A 26,694-nucleotide genomic window follows, 5' to 3' on the forward strand; every position below is an offset into this window, starting at 1 on the left:
CAGCAATATAAGACAGAAGACTGAAGAACCAGCTGAAGTAAGGAAAGAACATAATCTAAAAGGCAGAGGTGGGATTAGAGCCTCTAGAAAAGTTAGTAAAATCTGGAATAACTTGTGGTGCAAAGGGCTAAACTGCAGCTTGGGGAGGCCACATCTCACAGCAGGGAGCCCAGCTCTGGTCCCAGCTATTCTATTTCTTATCCTGATTTCCTGCTAGTGTGCTTGGGATGAAGGATGTGACGTCTGTGTGCACCAACCACTGCCACCCACATGGGAGACCCAGGTGGAGGTCTAGGCTCTTGACGCAGACTAGGTGTTTATCTCTTTCTCTTTCTCCCTGTCTGTGTGATATCACTCTCTGTTTTGCTCTGCCTTTCAAATAAATAAAAATAAATGGTGGTGTTTTTTGTTTCTTGTTGTTGCTTTTTTTTTTTTTTAAAAAAAAGGTAGTGCCCCCAGAAAAGGTGGGGGGGAGGATAGGCTTGTAACAGAATACTGGGTTTAAAGGCAGGGATCCTGGCATCTAATCCTTGCGCTATCGTTTATACCTACCATTAAGAAGAAATTCACTGAAATCAAGTTATTTAACTGTGTGTTAGATATACAAGTGCCTCAATACTTACAGAGGAATTTTTTCTTTTCATCCAATGTCAGTTTGTGGAATGCCTTCCAAAACATCACTATGGTGTGATGTGATTTGTGGTATCCATCAAAATACAGCGAATTCTTGAGAGAAAAAATAAAAAAAACTTTTTTTTGGTGGGAGGACGGAAGGGGAAAGGAATATTTAGAAATTGTTTAGAAAAATTGAGGACACTTTATTTACCCCCTACCTCTTCAAATTGTTCCCAGTCATAATCAGGATTTCCAGTCATTGCCATCATGAGTTCTTCAGGGTGGAATTTCTCGATGAGCTCCCTGTCACAGACTTTATAAAATCCTAGCTGAAATTTCTCATACACTTCCTTTACAGAGACATTGAAGACATAGTCGACACATCGAGAGACATAATCTTTCCTTTTGGAGAAAGAAAAAATTGCCTATCACATACTTAACCAGCGACTACAATAGTTTCTACCTTGTTCTTTTCTGTTGAGAAAGAAAACAGAATCACATCCACACAGCACACAAGCCTGCACCAAAGAACACAAGAGCCTGGCCCAGGGCCCGGTGCAATAGCCTAACAGCTAAAGTCCCTGCCTCACAAGTGCCAAGATCCCATATGGGCGCTGTTTCTAATCTTGGCAGCCCTGCTTCCCAACCAGTTCCATGCTTGTGGCCTGGGAAAGCAGTCGAGGATGGCCCGACGCCTTGGGACCCTGCACCTGTGTGGGAGACCTGGAAGAGGCTCCTGGCTCCTGGCTTCAGATTGGCCAGCTCCAGCTGTTGCGGCAGCTTGGGAAGTGAATTAACGGATGGAGGATGCCCCTGGATGTACAATGGTGATTATAACTTCATAAACTTATCTCATATTGAAAACGTGCATGACGTGGTGAGCATGCCAGCCCAGCCACACAGCACTCTGTAGGCTGCAGGGTGCAGGGTCTTTCTCCTGGTGACTGTGGGGGCAGACGAGCAGCTGTGGCTGTTGTGGCTGCTGCTGCCCAGTGTAACAAGAAAGGATTCTACTATCAAGCACAAGCCCCGGGAAAGGCCAAAGAAGCAGAGTGCAGGTCACACGTGGCTTTCATCCCATTGAAAAGTCAAAAAATTAGGCCAGCCACACCCCAGGTCAAAAATTATGTTTGTCATTCTCCTGCTTAAAATCTTGCACAGGCTTCGTGTTGTCTGGAGGGCAAATTGCAAACCTCCTGGGCTGGAATCAAAAAGCAATCCAGGGCTTGGAGTACTGACCTAGCAGCTAAAGTCCTCTCCTTGAATATGCTGGGATCCCATTTGGGTGCCAGTTCTAATCCCGGAGGCCCTGCTTCCCATCCAGCTCCCTGCTTGTGGCCTGGGAAAACAGCTGAGCATGGCCCAAAGCCTTGGGATCCTGCACCGTGTGGGAGATCTGGAAGAGGCTCCAGGTTCCTGGCTTCAGACTGGCTCAGCTTCAGCCATTACGGCCGCTTGGGGAGTGAATCATTGGACTGTATATCTTCCTCTCTGTCTCTCCTCCTCTCTGTATCTGACTTTGCAATAAAAATAAATAAATCTTTAAAAAAAAAAGGAATCCAACATATGACTCCTGGGAGTCTTTTTCCACTACTGTTTTCATTTTGGCCCCACAGCCTTCCGCTCAGCTGCTCTGCCATTTCTCTTTTATAAGCAGCCATGGGGCACAGTGCTCCCTCTTCACCTGGCAACTTGAGATACTCCTCAGTAAGAACATGATAATCTCAGGATTGGTCCTCCTGTCTCTGTCCCTCACTCAGTAAGGTTTGCACATGGTTTAAAAGGCTCCCCAAACAAGGAAAGCTTAGAATCAGACAGGATACGGTCAGCGGGGCTTCACTCATACCTCACTAGGTGGGACACAAAGATTAGTTACTCCTCACTGGGGTACTGAGGATTTCTCTGCACACCCCTCCTAAAAATGTTCTGCACCTAAACTGTTGACACATGTCTTGTTAGAGTTATAAGCCAGTTCAGACCACTCGAAAAACAACCAGGCTCAGCAAAATCATGCTTCAACCCTATAAACTGCTAAATACTGAAATGAAAACAGACACGAGACAGCTGAATAGTAATCTATATGTGGTTAAGAACCTGCATTTTTTAAACATATTGGTTACTCAATACCATGTCAATTAATTTCATAATGTTGTAAACTGTTGCTGATGTTATGTTGGGGGCTTTTAATTGATCAGGTTGATACTCTGCCGGCTCTACCTTCAGACCAGAGATGGTCTCCCCAAGAAACAGATGAACTTATCTGGACAAGAAGATGCTGGACTTTATGCTTGGTAAATACTCCCAATGAAAGAATCTCAACTGAATTTGAACTGTGGTAATGTAACAAGGTGGAGGAATCCACCATTGGGGGAGGTTTTGGGGAGGGGTGGGGGAAATCCTAGTGCCTATAAAACTGTGTCACATAATGCAATGTAATTAATAAAATAAAGAAAAAAAATTTTTATTTGAAAGGCAGAGTTGCAGAGAAAAGGAGGGACACAAAGAGATCTTCCATAAAAAAAATGGCTCCCCAAGACTTCATGTGTGGAAAATTAATCCTCATTGAGAGATAATTGTGGCCACTTTGGAGACAACCAGCAGATGGAAGATCCTTCTCTATGTCTCTACTCTGTAAAATCTGACTTTCCAATAAAAATAAATAAATCTTTTTTAGAAAAAGACTTACTTATTGGTTTGGTTCAGAGGTATGGAGATCCCATTTGGAATTAAGTCAACATCATTTTGGTCCCAGTGTATCTGTAAGCAGAATATATTCAGTTACCAAATGTGAAGATCAGCCACCCATAATATCACTATTGCCAGTATATTTTTCCCTGTTGAATTTAAAATAACTGGATATCTGATATTTTTATTTCTCAATCTTTAACATACACAGGACAATTAAAAACCCACCCTAGTACATGTTATATGTAGCTTTCATGCACAAAATCATTGGTTGTTTACAGTAGTGGATTAATAATTTTACTTTCAACTTTGAGGATACATGTACAAATTGCCCAACAAGGAGCGGGAGTGGGAGGGAGGAAATTCTTGCAGTACAGTGGAAAATATCTTTAAAAATGGGATCATGTGACCGGGATTGTGTTACAGCAGGGAAAGCTGCCACCTGCGATGCTGGCATTCTGTATGAGCACTGGTTTGTGTCCCATCTGCTCCACTTCTAATCCAGCTCCCTATGAATGCCTGAGAAAGCAGGAGAAGATGGTCCAATGCTTATACTCCTGCCACCCATGTGGGAGATCCAGATGAAGCTTTTGGATTTGACCTGCCCCAGCACTGGCCTTTGCCACATTCTGGAGATTGAATCAGCAAATGGAAGAGCTTTCTCTGTTTCTCCACTCCCCCCAACTCTGACTTTCTATTTTGACCATTTTTTTTAAAGGTGGTATTTCTTCTTTAACATACTTTAATAAAAGTATTCTTTAAAACCCAATTTAAAACGAACTATAATCTGGATTTTGTTAGTACTTACAGAAAAATACATGTTGAGTTCTTCGATGTCATCAGCTTCGCAGTTTAGAATGCGTTGCAAACTCCTAATGAAAATGTCAGTTTAAAAGTTATATTTGTTGGGCCTGGCGGCGTGGCCTAGCGGCTAAAGTCCTCACAGCAGCTCCACTTCCCATCCAGCTCCCTGCTTGTGGCCTGGGAAAGCAGTTCGAGGACGGCCCAAAGCTTTGGGACCCTGCACCCGTGTGGGAGACCCGGAAGAGGTTCCGGGTTCCCGGCTTCGGATCGGCGTGCACCGGCCCGTTGCAGCTCACTTGGGGAGTGAATCATCGGATGGAAGATCTTCCTGTCTCTCCTCCTCTCTCTGTATATCTGACTTTTCAATAAAAATAAATAAATCTTTAAAAAAAAGTTATATTTGTTGATCTTATTAAATTTCCAGGTCATACATTTTCAGTGGAAAAAATATAAAAATGTCCCCAGTGCAAGTGGTCTTTTCTCTACGTTTCACTCCATTGTAGGAGTAAGCATCTCTACTTATGACATGTACCGTGGCTACCCCAGACACTACTATCCTTGAGAAAAACACATGAAGGAGCTCATTTCTCTAGACTAGGGATTCTTAGTCAGGGGTACTGTCAGAATTAGAAGGTAAAGACCCTAAATACCCAGGCTAAACATCCAACACAGAATTAAACAGTCCTACATGTCACTATAGCCAAGGCTGGGAGAGGGAGGGCCTGCTCTTGTGTGCACATGTGACCAGTTTATGTTTGCAGTGATAACAGAAACCTTTTCCCAAACTGCCTGTCAATATTATAAGGCAAGCTTAATAGCTACTTAACAGTTATCAATCTGTAAGCAGGAAAACACTACCTTTACTTTCAGTTTCTCAATTACCAATAAAGTTATACATATTTTTGTTTTGTTGTGGTTGCTTCAAAAAGTTCATGGAAATTAAAAAGATGTTTATTTTGATGCAAAAAAATCTTGAAATCCATGCACATGGGGGATCATCATAAAGTTTATGGGAGGGGTAGGCATTGGGCAGCAGTTTAAAGGCTGACTGCTGCATTTCCCACACAGTTTCCTGTTAACATGCTTGGGAAGGCATAAGATGGCTCAAGTACTTGAGCACCTGCCACTGATGCAGGGGAGGATGGATACATCTCTGGCTCCAGGAGCACGTGACTCCTGGCTGTGGCCTGGCCCAGGCCTTCCTGTTATGGCCATTTGGGAAGGGAACCAATGTATCAGGCATCTCTCTCCTTCCCTACCCCCATTCTCTGTCACACACATTGCCTTTATACATATATATTAGATTCATGGAAAATTCACATCATATTTTCATTTTATTTTTCCATGAAATTTTTATATCAACTGGCATGTGTATGTGTGCTGAAATATACATTTTGTGTTATACAAAGTAATTCTTTTCTGGGTACAGTTAATAGCCTGGGTTGTAGCTGTGTTTATGACACTAAATAATTAGAGGAGCACTTTGCTCTTCTCCATTTTGAATTACATTCAGTTACCAGTCATGGTAAGATTAAAATTCACCAAATGAGTGTGCAGTATGGAGACTGAAGGCCTTATCTGTGTGTCTAGTGTGACATTATTTATGCCTAAACAATGGGGACTTACTAGGCACAGTCTTGAGAAAGCAATCGTATTTACTCACTTCCCCCAGACAGGACTGAGATCTTTTAAATCTTCCAATGTCGGCTTCTGGTTCAGAAGTTTCTTGTACAACGCCAGTGGGAAGGGAAGGTTAGCAATGTTAGAATGGAAGAGGGCCAGTCCACAGAGTAGTCCAAAGAGGAAGTAGTCCTTCTTAGGTCGAGGCTGGAACGGGAGGCATTACAAATGATCAACAAATGGAGGGTAGAGAAAAAAAAAACGTTGGTTCCTTTTTGTAAAAGTCAAAGTAGAAACAAAATAGGTGTTAAATAAAATTGGAGGTTTTTTTTCATAAATTTGGATATAATTTAAATCCCTTCCATAATGGTCAATAGAAATGAATGTTTCAGAATATTAAATAAATGAATTTATTGTCACTCACAGTCTATATGGAGTATAAACAGTGTGTTCGGATAACCTAACAAAGCTTTCACGGTTTAATTTTATAGTCTTTGCCTTCAGATTCATCTAGAAAAATGACACTGGGAGAGGAAGGGTACACTTTCTCAGGACTTGCAATGGCTATCAGGCCTGTCAGACCAGTGTCCATCAGCACTGTCCCCTCCCGTCATGCAGTCCATAGCCTGGGTGTGCTCAAAGGAAGGCAGGTGACTGATGCTGCCACCATACAGGTGCAGGGGAAGAAGTCCTGAAGTCCTGACAAAATGGGCTTTGTAGTCCTGGAGGAGAGAAGACCCCACCTCTCTCTGCCCAAGCTGTCACTGGAGCCCAGGAAGGAGAGGTCACAAGCCTGCAAATGCCAAGATTTTAATTTCAGTGCCAGCCTTGCTCTTTGTTAGCAGGTACATGACCTTGGGTCACTCAAAATACATTCTATGTCTGAATCTACTTTCCTCATTTATTTCTAAAACAGTAGTTAGTTGTAAGAAAAAGTAATATGAATTATTTTTATTTAATTTTTTTTATTGGACAAAAGTACACTAATCTCCAAATTCTCTCCCTTCATCTCATTGATCTCTTTTCCCATAATCTGTGCTGGCTGATTTTGCACCTTCACTAACCCACGTAGAAGTTAATTCAGGTTTTTCTGTTTAATATTTTGGTCTCTGTTTTCTATCTGGTAATAAAGCAAGGTTTAAGGATAAGGACTTAGGGGGTTGGCATTGTGGCACTGCATGTTAAGCTGCCACTTCCAATGCTGGCATACCGTATCAGTGCCAGATCAAGTGTCAGCTGCCCTACTTCTGATCAAGCTCCCTGTTAATGCACTTGGGAAAGCAGCAGAACATGGCCCAAGTCCCAGGGTCCTGGTACTCAAGTGGGAGACCTAGATGGAGTTCCAGAATCCTGGATTTGGCCTGGCCCAGCCCCAGCCCTGGTGGCTATTTGGGGACAGATGGAAGGTCCCTCTCACTGTTTTTTCAGTCACTCTGCCTTTTGAGTAATCCTAGTAATCCTACGAAGAAAGAAGAGGAGGAGGAGATGGAGAATATTGGCGTCAGACCTGAACTGATATCATAGCTCAGTTACTTGGTAAATATATCCTTGGACAATGCTTTTCTCTTTCTGGGACTCAAATTTTTAATTTGTAAAATATGTGTATAAACCATATACAGCATAATGTAAGACCCCATTTTCCATTTTTTTCTTTTTTTTCTATTTTTTAAATTTATGTTTTATATCATTTTATGACACAGTTTCATAGGCTCTGGTATTCCCTCAAGCCTTCCCCAAACCCTCCCCCATATTGCATTTCTCCATATTGTTACAGTAGTACAGTTCATAACCAGTCATGATTTCTTCATTGCAGGCATGGACCATGCGGGGAGTCCAGCATCTTATTGTTCAGATAAAATCAACAGTTTCATTGGGAGACCATCCTTGGTCTGAAAGTAGAGCTGGCAGAATATCATCCCCTCCAATGAGATGTCACTTCACAACTTCAACAATAAGAGGAAACATTGAAATTAACAATATCATGAAGTTAATTAACATGGTATTGAGTGACCAACATGTTAGAAAATGCAAGTTCTTAACCATATCCTGTAACTACTTCCTTGACATCTCAACTTTAGTATATACACAACAAGCTACTATAAACCCTTTTTTCTTTTCCCAAGCTAACATGTTTTTGAGTTTAACCTAAATCAGAGTGGCACAGAAACAGTGAAAGGATCAACATTAACATTCATCATGGGGCCTGGCACGGTGGCCTGTTGGCTAAAGTCCTCGCCTTGAATTTGTTGGGATCCCATATAGGTGCCGGTTCTAATCCTGGCAGCTTCACTTCCCATTCAGCTCCATGCTTGTGGCCTGGGAAAGCAATGGAGGACGGCCCAAAGCCTTGGGACCCTGCACCCGTGTGGGAGACCTGGAGGAAGTTCCTGGCTCCTGGCTCCGGATCGGCACAGCACTGACTGTTGCTCTCACTTGGGGAGTTAATCATCGGACGGAAGATCTTCTCTATCTCTCCTCCTCTCTGTATATCCGACTTTGTAATAAAAATAAATAAATATTTAAAAAACAACAAGAACAACCAAAAACCCATCATGTATAACAGCTGAGTACAAGCTTAACATCAAAGTTTCTATGCAGTTACATCTTGTTTAGCATTAACAGTCATAAATTGATAAAGTTTTTTGGGGAGAATTTTAAGCCACAATTTAAACTTTGCAGCCCATAATCGCTAAGCCTGTACTTACTGGTCAGGCTCCCTATTTACTTCTCCTGGACTTTACTAGGTAGGATGTAGAGTTAAATTTTCCCTTACTCACTCGGTTGTTGGGGGATTTCCCTGCTCAACTGCCTACAATTTTTCTTTTTTTGTTTTTAAGATTTATTTATTTTTATTACAAAGTCAGATATACAGAGAGGAGAGACAGAGAGGAAGATCTGCCGTCTGATGATTCACTCCCTAAGTGACTGCAGCAGCAGGTACTGCGCTGATCCGATGCCAGGAACCTGGAATCTCTTCCAGGTCTCCCATGCGGGTGCAGGGTCCCAAAGCTTTGGGTCATCCTCGACTGCCTTCCCAGGCTACAAGCAGGGAGCTGGATGGGAAGTGGAGCTGCTGGGATTAGAACCGGCGCCCATGTGGGATCCCGGTGTTCCAGGCGAGGACTTTAGCCGCTAGGCCTCCATGCCAGGCCTCTAAAATTTTTCTATTCTTCAATTGTTAAAATGCAAAGTTCTGTAAAATTGTGCTTAATCATTTTCTATTTTTTTAAAAAGATTTATTTGAAAAGCTGAGTTACAGAAAAAGAAAGGGAGAGTAAAAAGGTCTTTTGCCTGCTGGCTCACTCCCTAAAAACGGCTACACCAGCCTGGGCTGGGACAGCCGAAGTCAGGAAACAGGTCTCCCACATGGGTGGCAGGGATCCAGCTATTTGAACCATGTTCTACTACTTTTCCCAAGGCATTAGCCTGGAGCTGTATCAAAAGTAGAACAGTTGGGACTCAAATCGGTGTCTACATGCTTTGCTGATATTATAGGCAGCAGCTCAAACTGACATGTCACAATGCTGGCCCTCTTTTTAAGGTTTATTTATTTTTTTAATAATTGTTTTTTTTTTTTTGAAATGCAGACTGACATAAATGTCTCCTGTTTACTGCTTCACTTCCCCAAATGCCTACAATAGCAAGAGCTAGGTCAGGCCGGGTGAGAGAGAGAAAAAGGGAGAGGGAGAGCGATTGTCTGTCTGTTCCTTCATTCCCCAGATCGCTGCAGCAGTCAGCACTGGGCCAGGCCAAACCAGAGCCAGGAGCTTGTTTTGGTTTTCCTCATGGAGAGCAGGGGCCTAAATACTTGAGCTGGCTTCCACTGTTTTTCCCAAGCCATCAGCAGAGAGCAAGATGGAAAGAGAAGCATCATGTAAAGTAGAGCAGCTGGGACTTGAAATGGTACTCCTATAGGATACTAGCGTCACAGCAGCAGCTTTAGCCACTATGCCACAATACCAACCCCCCACTCATCTTTTGGGAGCTCATTTATTCTCCAAAAGCTACAAGCACCTTCAGTATACTTTTACAGCTTTTCATTTTAGTTTTTGTCTTCTCTGTCTTTTCTGGATTTCAAACTCCTGCCATGTCATTTGGAAGAACAACTTGAAAGCTGACGAAGTGGATCATTAAATGGGAGCTCAATGTGTGATTCCTTTTACAACTACTAGCCCCTATGTTTCTAACTCAAAAATAAAAGACAAATTTTATTGTCATTGCTACTCTGTTTTTGTTTTCCTTTAGGAAAATGTTTACACTTTGAGGAATGCGATGGCTAATTGTAGATGTCAACTTCACTAGACAGGAATACCTCAAAGCCTGAAAAGTGTTCCTTGGGGGAACTGTCTGTGAGGGTGTTTTCTCACTGAGACCAGCATGGGAGTCTTAAGTGGACAACGTGAGAAGATCTGGCCTAAACATAAGCAGGCACCAGCACAAATAAAGAAAGCAGCTAGTCTGTTCTGAGGGCTGGGACCTGCCCAGTTCCTGTCTCAGATGTAAGACCCCTCAGCTTGCTAGCCTGTGGCCTCCAGGACTTTGTCCCACAGTCTCCCTGGCTGGCACTCAGGCATTTGTAGTGAGAGTTATTCCCCTAGCTCCCCTGATTCTGAGACCCCCTAAACATGCACAGAGCCAGGCTATCAACATCTGGGGAGGGTCTCCAGCGTGCAGACCATGTGTTGTGGGACTTGTTCACTCCCATAATCCCTTGTGTACTCCTCAATGCCATAAATCATTCCAAGCTGTTCTCTGACCTGTCAGATCTGAATCTGCTAACCTTGGGCCCAAAGCCCCAGGCATACAATGAATCACCTGGCTCATGTTCTGATTCAGCAGGTTTAGGGTATAGCCTCAGATTCTACTTTCTAATAGTTCCCAGGTGGTAATACTGCAGATGCTACCCCTGGGCCATATAAAACATGGTTCTAAATGTGAGTAATAAGGCTCACTATAACCTAATTTGATATTATTTTCTGTGGTTTTCATGTGGCTCTAGATGTTATATATATATATATATATATATATATATATATTTTTTTTTTTTTTTTTTTTTTTCTGTTCTGAAAAACCTTAAGAAAGAAATAAAAGACTCACTGTGACAGGAAACCACATTAAGGAATCCTCTTCTGGGTACATGAACATTCCATATTCTGGCTTGGTCATCTCTTCAAACATACAATGGAAGAATTCGGAACGGACCCCTGCAGCTTCAGGACGAACTTCTTTGACAAATTCAACCTAAGAAAAAACAAGATATTCCTGGTCCAAATTCAAAATGTAGTGTTTCAGTCTTCATGGAAAACTGTTAGGCCTCTAATGTCCACTCCCGTATCACCAGTATTACCAGCTCACATATTGTCCTTCTTCCTTGCAATCTGTGCTCCTCCACTTTGCTCCTGATCAGAAGAGGCCATGAACCTACTTACACTGAGATTGCCAAAGAGTAAACGCATAAATCCTTCAGACTAACACAAGTGCCAAGGGAAAGTGGAGATGGGCATTCTCTACTCATGTTTACTAATATCTTTACATTTTTTTATTTTTTTTAATTTAAGAGAGAGCTATCCCCCATATACTGATTCATTCCTCAAACGCCTCAGAAACGTCACACAACAGAACCCTATCTGTTACAGACTTTTAAAGAGAAACTGGCTTCCTAAACTTACGCAGCTTTGAAACTCTGCTGTCTTAATGTGATCTCATTAAGGTATCTGAGAGGTGGGTATGGTAGAGGTCTTCAGGTCATTGGGGATGTGCTCATGGCGGTAGCTCTCTTGCTGGCGTTGGTTGTCTGGATTTGAAGATTAGCCTAACTATTTCCTGGTTCACCATGTGATCCTTCCTGCACACCTACTCCAACACAACCAGCCTCCACAAAACACCAAACTATGGTGCCACTTAGTTTAGGCTATGGTGCATCATTTTCAAAGCCCAAAGTAATTAATAGTTAAATGATAACCCACCATGAAATGAAACAGTCTGGACCTGCTGTGATGGCTCAATGGCTAAATCCTCACCTTGCAAGCATCGAGATCCCATATGGGTGCCCACTTGTGTTCCAGGTGATGGTCTGGAAAAAAAGTAGAGGATGACCCAAAGCTTTGGGACCTTGCACCTATGAAGGAGACCTGGAAAAAGCTCCTGGCTTTGGCTTCAGATTGGCTCAACTGGCCGGAGAGGACATTTGAGGAGTGAAACAACAGATGGAAGATCTTTCTCACTGTCTATCCTTCTTTCTGTAAATCTGATTTGCCTTTCCAATTAAAATAAATAAATCTTTTTTAAAAAGAAAGAGAACTGGAACTTCTGTTACCATTCATTTTAGGGTGAGAAGGGACTTCTGCAAACAAGAAGAGTGATGACCATAGCTTCAATGCAAGCTCTTTGAAAGAGCTTTTAGTGTGCTATAGAATGTTTCCATTTCACACCACTAAAAATGTTCAAAGACACTTTCTAACATACCACCAAATTTTTATGAAGTTCATGGCTTTCAGCTGCATATAACTGACGCAGAGCATCTTCAACCAAGTGAGTTCGTCTTACTGTAAGTTTAAAAAAAAAAGTGGGATTCCGGCGTGGGCTCATTTGAACCATCTAGAAAAAAGAAAGATTTTAGTTGGCTGTTTCTTTTGACCTCACTGGAACCCAGGGATTAATACTTCTACTAAACATACTTTGTATACAGGCATTTAATCCTCCCACTGCTAGATACACTCACTCATAAGGTAATTATACAAAAGAACATCATATCTATACTACAAATGATAAAGCAATCACAGGATCAGAATCAGACAAACCATGACACCTAGGAATTATGTATGGAGGATCAGTTACTGCAGGTGGGCAACCAAGTACTGAAAAGTTATCTCAGGTCACTTATAGTAATAAAAATGGGAAATATTGGTATTTAACATGCTGAAATATCCATCTGCCATCAGATTGAAGAAACAGAGTGTTGGTGCCATAATCCTAATAAGACAAAGGGAGCTCAGAAGCTCAGGGATATTGTGAACACAGGAAAAGGGCCAGAGGAAAAACAAAAGGTCACTTTTCTATCAGATTATCAGGATGCAGCCACTTGATCTTCAAACTGCATCAGAACCCTCTCAAAACAGACCCCCTGGTGACCTCATTTCATATCCAGCAATGCTTGTGTACATCCTGATACTGCTCTTTGGATTTTCTGATTTCTCAATATTCCCTCATACTTTAGTCCCTGATCTTGTTTCTCTGAAATTTTTTCAGATTAGAAATCTAGTACAGAACTTGGCTTCGCTTGCTTGGACCTTCAGCACTACTCCAGGGGTCTGATATATCACCAGGACAATAGACCTTTTATTACTCCTAAAGCAGTGTGGCACATTGGGAACCTGACAGGTAGTAGTTGCAGCAAGGCCAGTGAAATCTGGGATATTGGCCCAGATTTTTATGGTGGAGTATGTTTGTCCATGATAGTTATCTAATTTCCTCTGAAAGGTACATGTGATTCAGGACTTGAAAAACCTCTGTCCTGCATTTCTGCTACTTCTCTACACTGAGAAATGTGTAAATGAACCCATTTCCCTGGGTTTATCTTAAGGTGATTTCCTTCCTCCCTTTTTCCCTCTCTCGCTTCCAAAAGAAGCCCCAGGTTGACAGAAAAAGGAAACAGGTACTACCTCTGGTCTTTGGCGGTGCATCATCTCTGTGGCTTGGGAGTCTACATCTCTTGGATGTTTTGGCAAAATGGGGGTGCTTCAAAATGTTCACAGAAGATGGAATTTAAAGATAAGTTTATTTTGGGCCCAGTGAGGTAGCCTAATGACTGCAGTCCTTGCCTTGCACATACCAGGATCCCAATCTGTGCACCAATTCATGTCCTGGATGCTCCGCTTGCCATCCAGCTCCCTGCCTGTGGCCTGGGAGAGCAGTTGAGGAGGCCCAAGGCCTTGGGACCCTGCACCCACATGGAAGACCCAGAGGAAGCTACTGGCTCCTTGCTTCAAATTGGCTTAGCTCCCTCCGTTGTGGCCACTTGGGGAGTGACCCAGCAGATGGGGGGGGAGTCTTTCTCTCTGTATCTCCCTCTCTGTTCATCTGTCTTTCCAATAAAAATAAATCTTTTTGAAAAAAAAAATAAGTTTATTTTGATGCAAAACGAATCTGAATTCTTACACATGGGGTAGATGTTCAACCTGAGTAAGATGCTCACTGGAACACTGTAGCCCACAGCAGTGTGCCCGGGTTTGAAGCCTGACTTCTGAGTCCAGCCTCCTGCTAATGTATATCGTTGGACATAGCAATGATAGCTTGAGTAACTCAGGGTTTATATTAGCAGAAAGCCAGATCTGAACATCCTGATTTGGGATGTTGGTATGCCAAACTGCAGCTTAACCTGCTAGACAACAATGCCTAGTCTACATGGAGTTCAAATAATGTTTGCACCAAAGTCAGTTTATCTTTTAATTCCATTTTTTCTGTAATTTCTGACATACCATTCTACTGACTACCAAGCAGTATGTCCCCAAGGACTTGGCTGGCACATAGTGTTTAACAAAGTCCACCACTGACTATAATAGGAGAGATTTTCGTACCTTCTCTGTCCTAGCATAAGCTTGGTTGGAAAGCTGCTGTGTAGTATCTTATTCTGCTTCTCTACTCCTTTTGTCTATAAATTGGATTTTCCTTTCTACACTGACACATGTGCATTGGTAACCCAGTTTGGAGCTTATGATATTGAATATTCATCATCTCCTCTTGAGAGAACAAGATTTTGAAGTCATCTTTCCAATTTCACCCAGTTTCTTCCCCAGAGTTCCAGAATGTTCTACCTGGGTCCACTATTCATTCAGGCTTCAATTTCTTATTAACAGATGAGACAGGTTCAATAGAAAGAAACATTGTATGAAAGAACACAGGAGGGGTGGAAGGATTTAAGGGAAGCCTATGCGGCAATTAGGTTTGGGGAGGAAGGCTTAATCTATCTTCTCCACTTTCCAAGGAGGATAGGAAAATAAAAAGAGATGATTCAGAAACAAGAGATGATCTGACAAAAATCTACCTATAAACATACTGATACCAGCCACTCTTAACAATACCTAGAGGAACAGTCTTTATCTATTCAGGCTGTCAATGGGATTTATTTACCTTGTTTTTAAGTTGTTTACATAGAGTATGGTACACGGAAAATGTTTTATACACTCTGTAATTAATAGAGTATGAAAAGAAATGCTTCCTAATCAAAATGGTGCCTTTTGTGCATATGGAATCTTAGACTTCTCTGTTTCCTCCAGATGGCCTATGTCCTTTGAATAGCTAACAAAAGTCAGTGATGAGTAGGATTTCTGAGTCCTATCTTTAAAGAATACAATCCAAGCATCCTTGGTCAGTGAAATTGGCAGCATTTCAAAACTATCCAAACCACTTGCACAGAACCCTCGGAATATGTACACATTGGGACTCTGGGTTGATACAAGGTGGTGGCTCCTTTTTTTTTTTTTTTAAGTACAAAGTGACATATACAGAGAGGAGGAGAGACAGAGAGGAAGATCTTCCATCTGGTCTCCCATGCGGGTGCAGGGTCCAAGGCTTTGGACCATCCTCCACTGCTTTCCCAGGCCACAAGCAGGGAGCTGGATGGGAAGCGGGGCTGCCAGGGTTCGAACCGGCACCCAAATGGGATACCGGTACATTCAAGGCAAAGACTTTAGCCGCTAGGCCTCTACGCCGGGCCAAGGTGGTGGTTCCTCATCCCTGGGTACTGGGACGTGTGGAAAGTCATGAGTAGTTTTTCCCTTTATTTTTTGCTTTCCCCTAGGAACAACAAGAAGAAATAGCAAATTTGGAAGCAATGAATTCACCCAATTTTCCCTAAACCTTGATCCTTCCCACCTTGATCAACCATGTAATCATTATTTAAAAAAATAAATAAATACAATCATAGATTGATAAAATCCTTTACTGAGACATCACCAGAAAGCATGCCTCAGAGATCAAAAAAAAAATTGAAAATCTTTAGCACAACATCTGGAAGATGAACAGTATGTAAACCAGGGCATGAAGGCTGATGGGAAGAAACAAGATAGTATGGAAATGTCATGTGGGAACGAGACAACTACCAGAAAGGACTGGAAGGATGACAGCAGGTGGGAAACACAACTGAGTCGTTGACTAATAGGCATTATCTGGGAATCAAAACGTATCAGGTGGAGCTTATAAATCAAGCTACAAGAACCTTAAAGAGATTAAAATACAAAGACTGGCACTAAGAACAAAGTAGTGTCAATACTGAAATTGGTTAGAGGAGGAGAGGAAAGCAAAAAAGATCAGCTTACTAGTGTCAGCACTGTTCATAATAGGGTAACAATAGGTAGGCTCTAAAGAAAGGACAGTAATAAGAAGAAATGCAGAGTGAAATAAGCTGAGCAGCAGATCTCTGGCTTAATGCATAAGACACTAGCAAAATTGTTCACGTTGCATATAAGACTGTCAGGGTTCCATGCCTGCCTCAGGTTCTGATTCCAGCTTCCCACTTAGACACATCCTGGGAAACAGCAGCAATGACTCAAATAACTGAGTTCCTGCCACCTACATGGGAGACCTGCAATGAGTTTCTGGCTCCCAGCTCTCCCCAGCTAGAAGTCAGTTTGGCGCATTTGGGGAATGAAGCTGCAATTGAAGCTCTTTGTCTTTGTCTCTCCACCTCTCAGATAAATAAAAAGATTTTTTTTCCAGTTAAATTGAATTATGATTAACTCATCACATTGGAAAAGACCGCAAAGCTTGGTAACACCACATTGGTGGCAACATGTGGAAGAGGCATTTCATGCACTATGCTAAGAAAGTTAGCTAGTATATACTCTACCAGGCAATTTGACACAACTTACTAATTATAGGGAAAGTACTAACCACTATTAAAAAAAATTAGGACAAGCAAATATCCCAGACTGATGAGGAAAAGTTTCCAATTAATGACTTTGAAGAGAAAGATAAGATTAGAAACATCACTATATGGGTGGGGCTTCTTCCTTGATTCTCCCCTTATCCCAGATCTAGAAAAAAAATAAGAATAATATGGAAACAATGGTCTTACCCACTTTCCTGTAGTCCTTGACCCTTTGTGCCCTAACCAACTATGTAAAGATTATCAAAATAAAATAATAAAAAAAGAAACATCACTATAAGGCAAACTTAACAAAAAAAATGTACAAAATGATTAAATAAACACTTCTGTATGTATAAAAGTATGTAAAACTGACAGGAAGTATTGCAATGGAAGACTTCCTGTTGCCACCTGAATCCACTGATGAAATTGCATAAACAGGACTTAGACAACCAGAATGAAAGCACTGGAGCCAGAGAGGTGGAGAGAAATGGAGGCTGCCACTTGCTTTACAATGATCTAGCAAAAACAGTCACAATAAAATCAGCAGATGACGAAATCATGGCAAAATACCAAAGTGGTGTATCTTGCCGATGAATTTCATTAGACTACTTATCTGTATATTGTTTTGGTTTGAAATTTTTATATATGAAACAAAACAATCTCAGGAAACAGCTGATGGTTTGAGTGTGTATGTCCATTATCCAGTGTGGTGGTGCTGGGATGGTGAAACCTTTAAGAGGTGGTGGTCTGATGGGAGATGATTACATCATGGAAGTACTGGCCTCAGAAAGGATTGATGCTGGTCTGTAGGAATGAGTTGGTTTTCCTGAGAGGAGGTGACAAGGCTGGGCTGCCTCACATACTTGGCCTCTTCAGCACATGGCCTATTCCCTTTCTGCTCCACCACCCTGGGATGCAACAGGGTACAGACAGCGTCCTTGTCAGGATGCTGGCACCATGTTCAACATAGATCTCTGGAATCATACGTTAAATGCACCTCGTTGTTTTATAAAGTCCCTTACCCTGGGGATTTCATTATAACAATACAAAATATATGAATATAACATATAACAAACCTGCTTTTTGGCCAATGAATATGTTTGCAGTAATTTAATTTTGGAAAGCAAATCGAGGATAAACGGGAAATCTTGGAAAATGAAACTGGAAGTGTTTTCAGTTCCCTAAAAAAATAGAGAATTGTTTTTATAATGAAAAGAAAAACAATCATTCCCATATCACCTTGAATTTTGTAGAAAACAGATTAGAGATATAGGTGAAAGATCTTTTTAAGCTTTTAAGTATCATCTAATTTGGTGAATTCACCATTACAATAAAGAAATTTCCAAATTCCATTCATTAGAGGCTACTACTTACTAGTGATCTGCCCCACTTCCAAGACATTTTAATAAGCACAAATGTTATTCTAACCATGTAGTATTTGGGGAGCATCCATCTATTTTTCTGTGTATCAAGGAAGCTGGAGAGCTCCTGTATGTGGAAAGCATTTTCCGGCAGTCGACAGGCAGTTTTGTTTACCTAAAGAGAACAGAATCACAGGCATTCCATTTTATATCAATAAGTGATTTAAGCTAGTTATTGATATTATACAAATGATGGTTTCATCAATACCTAGAACAGATAATGACAGAGTTCTATATAATTTCCATTTTTTGCCTATAATTTTTCTAATTTTAATTAAAAAATATTGTCAAAGATATAAGATGTTGGCAGTGAGGATTAGTTAACTAATTCTTAGAGCTTGGGTTTACTGGAAACTTTTTCTAGAGCTTCAGTCTAAAAAACACCAAGAAAAGCCGACAAACTTTTGGCAAATTTAGCATTTTCTCCATTCGTTACTGCAAATAAACTTGGCATACACGATTTTGTTAGACATAGTACAAACTATCTCAACTTTTATTGCATATTAACATTAATATAAAGATACAGTAACTAGGATAGCGTTAAACTGGTACAAAAATAGGGGTTAGATTTGTGGTACAGTGGATTAAGCCACTGCTTGTAATCAGAGCACCAGTTTAAATCCTGGTTGCTCTACTTTTGATTCAGTTCCCCATAAATGTATCCGGGAAAGCAGCAGATGAAGACTGCATGCTTAGGCTCCTGCCATCTTCATGGAAGACGTAAATGAAGTTCCAGGCTCCTAACAAAAACCTGGCCCAACCTCTGCCATTGTAGTCACTTGGGAAGTAAGCCAGCTTTTTCTCTGTAACTCTTCCTTTCAAATAAATAACTAAATCTTTAGAAAAAAGAAAAAGAAACCCCACATTTGTAATGAAGCGGTGTATATACCGCTTTTCTTTGCCATAATTTCCTAAACAATACAATATAACAACTATTCACATGTAGTTTATATTGTAGCCTAAAGTTAATTTAAGGTGTTAAGGAGATGATCATAGGTTATATGTAAATATTATAAGGGGTTTAAACATCCATGGATTTTGGTTCTAGAATCAGTTCCCTGCATATATTGAGAGCTGATTACATTTTAAAGAATGTTTGCTCATGATTTTTTTTTTTTTTTTTTGGTTTCCTAAAACTGCAGTTAATGGGCTGCTGCTTATGATGGCCTTATACGGTTTTGGAATTCCAGTTTGAAACCCTGTTATTCCACTTTTGACCCAGCTCCTTGCTAGTGCACTTAGCAAAGCAGTCATTTTGTCCCTACTATGCACACAGGAGATCTGGATGAATTTCTGGGTTCCAGGAGTCAGCCTGGCCTAACCCCAGCCACTGGGGACATTTGGAGAGACAAGCAGTAGATAGAAAAATCTCTCTTTGCCTGTCTCTTTCTCCTCCTCCCTCCCTCTCTCCCTAACTCTGCCTTTCAAACAGATAAATATTTAAATAAGAAAGACTTCAGCTGAGACCAAGGAGATTGCAATTTAATAAAGCAGTATATACATTTCTTTAGATGAGCCCTTACCTTATGCACCTTTTTCATTGTTTCTAGAAGAGCTTTCAGATTTTTATCAGTTTTATGATGTTTAATGGATTTAATCTGAGAGACAACAGCTTTTTTAAGCATCTGGACCAGTGTGTTCAGAGAAGATTCTTGCAAGGCTCCCCAACACTTTTCTGAGAAGTAAATACAGTTGTGATAAATACAGTCCTCCCATGCCCCAGCCACTCCCATCTACCTGTCACTATCAGGTTCTTCAGTGTGAAAAATTAATAGCTTTTCCGCTTCTGATGTCACAATCCATAAAACAGCCTTTCTAGGGACTTCATTCTGGACAACACTTACTTCTCATAGATGTGAGGGAAATGTTTGACCTGGTTAACTGTTATCAGAAATGAAAGCTCAAATCCTGAATTGGATGAACTTTGTTCATGGGTTGAAATGTGAACTTTGTGATTTTAAAACAATATTATATGGTATCTGTAAAGCCTGAAAACGAACACAGAAAACTGCCAGTGGAACCAGTGGATGGAAGAGCTCTCTCTTCATGTCTGTTCCTCTGCATTTCCAATAACATGAAAGTAAATAAATACTTTATCTTAAAATGTGTAGGACCAATCAGAAACTGACCCAGAAAAAAAAGTAATGATCTGCAGCTTGATCAAAGACCTAAATGTAAAAAAAAAATGAAATAACAAAATTATAATAGATGCATGAGAATTCTTCAAAATTTCAGGGTGAGGTGAACTGCCATGATGGCTCAGTGACTAAATCCTTGCCTTATACATGCTGGGATCCGGTATGGATGTTGGTTCAGGTCCCAGCTGCTCTACTTCCTGTCAGATCTCTGCTTGTGGCCTGGGAAAGCAAGAGAGGATTGCTCAAAGCCTTGGTATCCTGCTCCCATGCAGGAGACATGGAAGAAGCTCCCCGCTTCTGGCTTCAGATTGGTTTGTTTTGGCCATTGTAATCACTTGGGTAATGAGCCAGTGGACAGATCTTTTTCTTTGTCATTCCTTCTCTCTGTAAATCTGCCTTTCTAATAAAAATAAATAAACTTTAGGGCCCAGCACAATAGCCTAGCGGCTAAAGTCCTCGCCTTGAAAGCCCCGGGATCCCATGTGGGCGCCGGTTCTGATCCCGGCAGCTCCACTTCCCATCCAGCTCCCTGCTTGAGGCCTGGGAAAGCAGTTGAGGATGGCCCAGTGCATTGGGACACTGCACCCGCGTGGGAGACCCGGGGGAGGTTCCAGGTTCCTGGCTTCGGATCGGCACAGTACCGGCCGTTGCAGCTCACTTGGGGAGTGAATCATCGGACGGAGGATCTTCCTCTCTGTCTCTCCTCCTCTGTGTATATCTGGCTGTAATAAAATGAATAAAATCTTTTTTAAAAAAATGACCTGAATGCTTTGGGCCTTGCACCTAGATGTGAGATCCAGAAGAAATTCCTAGATCCTGGCTTTGGCCTGGCCTGGCCCTGACAGTTGCCATATCATGTGCCCTTGGGTCAATTTCTAGGTCCACATCAATGGAACCAGTCGAAGGAAGATCTTTCTCTGTCATACTCTGTAATTCTGCCTTTCAAATAAATAAGCTTCTTTATAAACAACACATTTATGTAAGTTTCTATATAGTGAATATCTTTTTAAGTTTATGCAAGAAACCGGAATCTGTAACCACTCAGTACAGGAACTTGTTGCCTTATAATTTTACTGTACATGTCTTTTTTACCTTTTAAGCTTTGGATCTTCATCACTGGCTTAAAATAATAAAATGTAGTTCAGAGTACTGAATAAAGTAAATAATAATGTTTAATGTTTGTTTTTTATCGCCTGATTTAAACATCTAAAGTTTTAAAATAATGCAAGCAAAATTTTTAAAGTACACAGTGGTCTTCACTGAAAAGTGTATAGTTATTAAGCTGATGTCAAAGCCATGTCTAAGAACCTGCCATGTCCATCACACCTGCTCTGTGCAATAGTACTAATGGTTTTCATAGCATTCGGTTAATCCTTACAGTGTTTTTATACCATGTATACTTGGGTATGTGCATATTTGTGTACTTTTGGCATCGCATATATAGAATTTGTTACCCTTCTACTTCAGACTACAATCCTACAAAGATAATACGAGAGGGCCTGGTCCAGTAGCCTAGTAGCTGAAATCCTCGCCTTGAATGTGCCAGGATCCCATATGGGTGCTAGTTCTAATCCCAGTGGCCCACTTCCCATCCAGCTCCCTCTTGCGGCCTGGGAAAGTAGCTAAGGACGGCCAAAGTCTTGGGATCCTGTACCTGCGTAGGAGATCCGGAAGATGCTCTGTGCTCCTGGCTGTAGATTGGCTCAGCTCTAGCTGTTGCAACCGCTTGGGGAGTGAATCATTGGACAGATCTTCCTCTCTGTCTCTCCTCCTCTCTATATATCTGACTTTGCAATAAAAATAAATAAATTTTTTCTTAAAAAAACATAATATGACATGAAACTTACTCAGGATTTTTAAAGACCTGTCATTCATTTCACAAACTGCCTCTGCGAATGGAACCACCAGCTCATTTGAATTCTTAGGGTCCCACATCACAGGACACTCTGGGAGCAGAAGGAAAACTAACAAAGCTTCTTGGTGTGGAGAACGGCAAGGGAGAGCTCTGAGAAGATCTTCCTGAAGACATGTTGTTATCTGTCATGGGAACAGGATCCAGAAAAAAAATCCCACATGGAACATAGTCTGAGAAACAAGCTCTGAGACCACGGGTTTCACTTGACCACTTCCAAGCGAACTCATCAGTTGGTCTTTCTGAAACCTACTGGTGAAACGCCACACCTTCGTGCATCCCAGACGCCCAGAGCTGGTGTGTGAGAGCCACCCGTCCCATTGTACACCAGCGTGCATGGAGGCAAAAGAGTGAAATCACATGCACAAGGACCCCGTGAGTGAACCAGGGATAGGGTCCCAACTAACAGCGCTCTAACAGGGACAGTCCTGTAAACATGACCTGAGTACAAGGGAGCTCCCAAGAGATCATAGAAAACAAAATGAAAACACAAACTTGGGCAGGTATTTAGTATAGTGCTTAAGATGCCCGTATCTCATTTTAGAGTGTCCATGGTGCAGACACAATTCCTGACTCCAGCTTCATGCTAACACAGACTGGAGGCAGTGATGACGGCTTGAGTAGTTGAGAGCCTGGCACCCATGTGTGAGACACAATGTCTAGAACATAGAAACCTCATGATGAACACTAGACCCCCTCTTCTAGCCTGAGCAGAAGGACTACAGTAATGGCACCTCTCATAAAGAAGTTATTTTCTTTCTCATTATTGGCTATTTACCGTAGACGAAATCCATTTCTCTTTTGTTAACTTCTTGAAGATATTTCCTGCCATTTCTAGGTCCACATCAATGGAAATGGTTTCTTGCATTTCCCTTTGACAAGAAATGTAAAAAAAAATCATATAAACAGATGGAAGGGAATATTTATAAATGAAGTCATTTGTTGCTCTATTTTATTATATATAAGATGGAATTTCTAAAAGTTTGCTTCATTTCAAAATCATTAACTCACTTGACACAATAAAACTTATAAATTTTATATTCTCATGGTTAAGAGAGAACAATGTATTATCTCAGTATTAGTAAAATCAAGTTTGGGATGAAATATTAGCACAGTTGTATTTGCTAACTCTGATCATTGAAGAAGCCATCTACTCTTACACATGCCTGGTATACTAAGAATTGAAACTACCTACCAACCACATCCACCTATTTACATTGATCTAACTTTGTTTTCATTAGCATGACTTTATTCTTTCAGAAGCCCTTGTGCGTTCATTATATGAACTTTCTGAAAGATTCATTGACTGTTCAACAGATACAGCAATAGAGAGTTTGGGCCCAAAGATTCTTTGAATCCCATTCCTAAAGTCCTTATCTTGGTGTTTCCACCCATTCTGTAAATATTCTGCTGAATATTTACCCAAAACCCATCAAGTTCCCAGTTTCCCCCTCCCACAAGGCAACACCGCCTAGGTGTGGTGATCTCACTGAGTATCTTATCCACAGGCCGTTTTGAGTGATATTTAAAAAGTTCAATAATATTGGAAGTAATAGATCATCAAGAAAAAGTACTGGGGCTAAAATGTTTGTGCAGGTAGTCCAAGATTTGTAAGTTTCTCCTTAAAATGTATTCTTTACAGCTTTCGGCATCTTAAGAATTCATCACTCCTGGGAAACATGCATGAATACTTTGTCTGCTTTGAAACATAATATTATTTTTCAAATATTTGTTTATTTGAAAAACAGAGTTACAGAGAAACAGGGTGAGACAGAACTCTTTCATCCGCTGGTTCACTTTCCAAATGGTGGCTGGCAGGAGCCAGGAACTCCATTCTGGTCTCCCAAACATGTGTTAGGGCCCAAGCACTTGGGTCATCTTTGCTGCTTTCCCAGGCACTTTAGCAGGGAGCTGGATTGCAACTGGAGCACTACTGGATGGTGGCTTAACCTGTTGTGCCACAGTGCTGGACCACCAAATGTATAAAGTGTTCCCTGCTGTTGGCGTGGGGAAGAAATATAATCCATTGTTTAGAACTGTCTCCCCTTTCCAGTGTATGACAGTAACAAAGAGAGGACAGCAAATGGAAGATAAGAAGGACCCAAGAAGAGGCAAACAGTGTCCTGGTTTTGAAACCAGAGTTCCCTTTAACTGGGTTTCCTCTTGAAACCCCAGAAACCCAAAAACCTCCTGTTTCTGCCAACCTACTCTGGACTGTGCTTGAATAGGTTTCAGCCATAAAGGTCTGATGATACCTTACAAAGTTCCTATTTTAAACGGAGCCATTTGGGACATGGTTGTTCATGTGCAGAAGGACATGCGTACACACAGAAAACAAAACCAAAGAGACATAAGTAGGACCAGAACTTACATGTACAAGAGCCCTTTCAGAGCCAGGAGTCTGATGAATTAGGAAACCCTGTGCCTGAGCCTATCTTATTAAATTTTACCTTAAACGGCCTGATTCCAAGCCCAGCAGGTCAGAGCCTCCCTTGCCAGCATTTCTAACCAAATCCATGAAATTTCCCGTCAGACCACTATTGGGAGGCAGGCCACACCACTTGTCTCCTTTTGCTGGCCAGCAACGAAAGAGAAACCAAAGCCTGTGTCACCACTTGATTTTTGTGGCCATCAAATAGCTGACCTGCTTCTTTCAGTAACATATTTTCTTGTCTTTGGCTGGATCAACATAGATAAATAAGGATTCTATTTTGGATTCTATAAAGATAATATGTAAAGAAGCTGCTACTGAGAAGCTGTGGCAGTTAGCTTTCCTGGGCTTTTCAGATGAAGCTGTTAGGCCCCAACCATTCAGTCAGGCCCCCCAGCTGACTTGAACTGTCCCTGGATTAAGAACCAATTATACTAATGGAAGTTTTGTGGGCACAAGAGATGGGAGGATCAACTGAGTACCATTCAGTGGCCAGCAGGAAGCACAACATGCAGAACCTTTTAATGCCAAGTTAGCAGCAGTAAAATTATATTTTCCTCTATAGTAAAACAAGACCCATTCTCCTTATTGTTCTCACAGAAAAAACGATAGATAATGACGTTCACTGTTGGCATCTAAGTAACTAAAGCAATATCAGATTAAATGAATCCATTGTGAATACACAAATCCTGAAAATAATCATTCAGGACTTTGGGACATCTACATTGTGGTCCAAGGGGTTAAGCTGCCTTTCTGACACCAGGATCCCATATGAATGCTGGTTTGAGTCTTGACTATTCCAGTTCCCCAGCCACTTCCATCCAGTTCCCTGCTAAAGTACCTAGGAAAGCAGCAGAAGATGGACCAAGTGCTTATCCCTGCCCTTATGTGGGGTGGGGAGATCCAGATACAATTTCTGGTTCCTGGCTTTGGGTTGGTCTGCTCCCTCCTCTGCCATTAGAGGAGTAAATGCAGAGAATCTCTCTCCCTCCCTCCCCCTCTCACTATAGCTCTGCCTTTCAAATAAAATCATTTTTTAAAATGTCATTTGATCTAGTCAAATAATAGCAGAAGAGAGTTCAGAGGAAATACGAGATGTTTATTAGTAATCACAACTTGGGGTGGTCTCAGCAAATCCCATCATAAAATGATTATTAACAATCTCTAGGCTGGACTTTTTGCATATAGATAACAAAATTCACAAAAGTAACTAGAAACATTAAGAACTATCCATTTTAAATATCCCCATGATTTTAAACATAGGATAATTTCATATAAATCATACCTTTTCTTTAAAAAACTTGCAGTTAGACAAGCAGGTGATGAAAAGATCATTCTAATTTCCCTGAAAAAGTAATGACAATGGTTAAGTCAAAATTCTCTAAATCATGCCTTCTTTAATCTCATGTCTGAATAAATACTGTGGAAACATTATTAATGAAGAGAATTATTTCCTAAATAGTCTTCTAAATTCCAATTACACTTTGTACAAATAACTGCTCAATCTCACAAAAGCTCTTTATAAAGAAAATTCATAATTTTGGAGATCAGAACTCTCAAAACTTCAGAGAGCAAACTACAACAATATGAAAACAGCCCATATTACTGCAGTTTTGCGAGTTTTTATTCCCTCCAACTCCTCTCACTTTACTAAAGTACCTGTGCTATCATACGTATGCAATATATATTTTTATTTGTTAAATAAAAAGTGCACGGCTGCATACATCAACAATCTATTGAACCTAAGAGATGCTGGAAGAGAATCATGGTTAAAGTGCAAAGGCCCTTTTCTTAGTCTAGAGTAAAATGATCAAGGCTTCAGAAACAGATAAGAGGGATTTCAGATTGATCAGGGAGAGCCACCTTTTAGCCTCTTGTTCATCACTTCTTCTTTTCACTGCTGTCCATTTTCTTATCAGAGATTGATTAATTCGGCTTATTTCTGGAAGGTTTTTCCTGGGAACATTTGTGGAAGCAACATCCTTCAAGGAAGAAAAAAACAGAAATGACCACACACACACGCTGAGTAAGAGATGAAATGGCAAATCATTTGGTACTGCCACTCAGGTAGGTGTTTGCTGGAGGCAGCCTGGCATAGACAGCTTTTTGTTGTTCTACTTCCTGACCTGGGTTACACTGCTTAGTCTGAACCTCAGTTTATCATTAAAAAAACAAGGATAACACAAAAGAATTGAAATGGG

The 26,694-nt window shown here is 41.1% G+C and overlaps 1 protein-coding gene across 1 annotated transcript in view; it reads right to left on the bottom strand.

Annotated features, from left to right (window-relative positions):
* HERC6 (HECT and RLD domain containing E3 ubiquitin protein ligase family member 6) overlaps nucleotides 1-26,694 on the bottom strand; it is a 49,567-nt gene that overhangs the window by 2,415 nt on the left and 20,458 nt on the right. The window contains exons 9-21 of the mRNA XM_058666640.1: nucleotides 26,357-26,475; nucleotides 25,779-25,838; nucleotides 22,841-22,934; nucleotides 21,998-22,187; nucleotides 19,536-19,687; nucleotides 18,020-18,127; nucleotides 12,190-12,321; nucleotides 10,822-10,965; nucleotides 5,768-5,931; nucleotides 4,109-4,172; nucleotides 3,302-3,372; nucleotides 834-1,017; nucleotides 624-726 (exon numbers count right to left, since the gene is read on the bottom strand). Coding sequence (XP_058522623.1) covers nucleotides 624-726; nucleotides 834-1,017; nucleotides 3,302-3,372; nucleotides 4,109-4,172; nucleotides 5,768-5,931; nucleotides 10,822-10,965; nucleotides 12,190-12,321; nucleotides 18,020-18,127; nucleotides 19,536-19,687; nucleotides 21,998-22,187; nucleotides 22,841-22,934; nucleotides 25,779-25,838; nucleotides 26,357-26,475 — 1,585 coding nt within the window. The remainder of the gene's footprint in view (nucleotides 1-623; nucleotides 727-833; nucleotides 1,018-3,301; nucleotides 3,373-4,108; nucleotides 4,173-5,767; nucleotides 5,932-10,821; nucleotides 10,966-12,189; nucleotides 12,322-18,019; nucleotides 18,128-19,535; nucleotides 19,688-21,997; nucleotides 22,188-22,840; nucleotides 22,935-25,778; nucleotides 25,839-26,356; nucleotides 26,476-26,694) is intronic.

Source organism: Ochotona princeps, chromosome 7, assembly GCF_030435755.1.
Source record: "Ochotona princeps isolate mOchPri1 chromosome 7, mOchPri1.hap1, whole genome shotgun sequence".
Classification (NCBI taxonomy): domain Eukaryota; kingdom Metazoa; phylum Chordata; class Mammalia; order Lagomorpha; family Ochotonidae; genus Ochotona; species Ochotona princeps.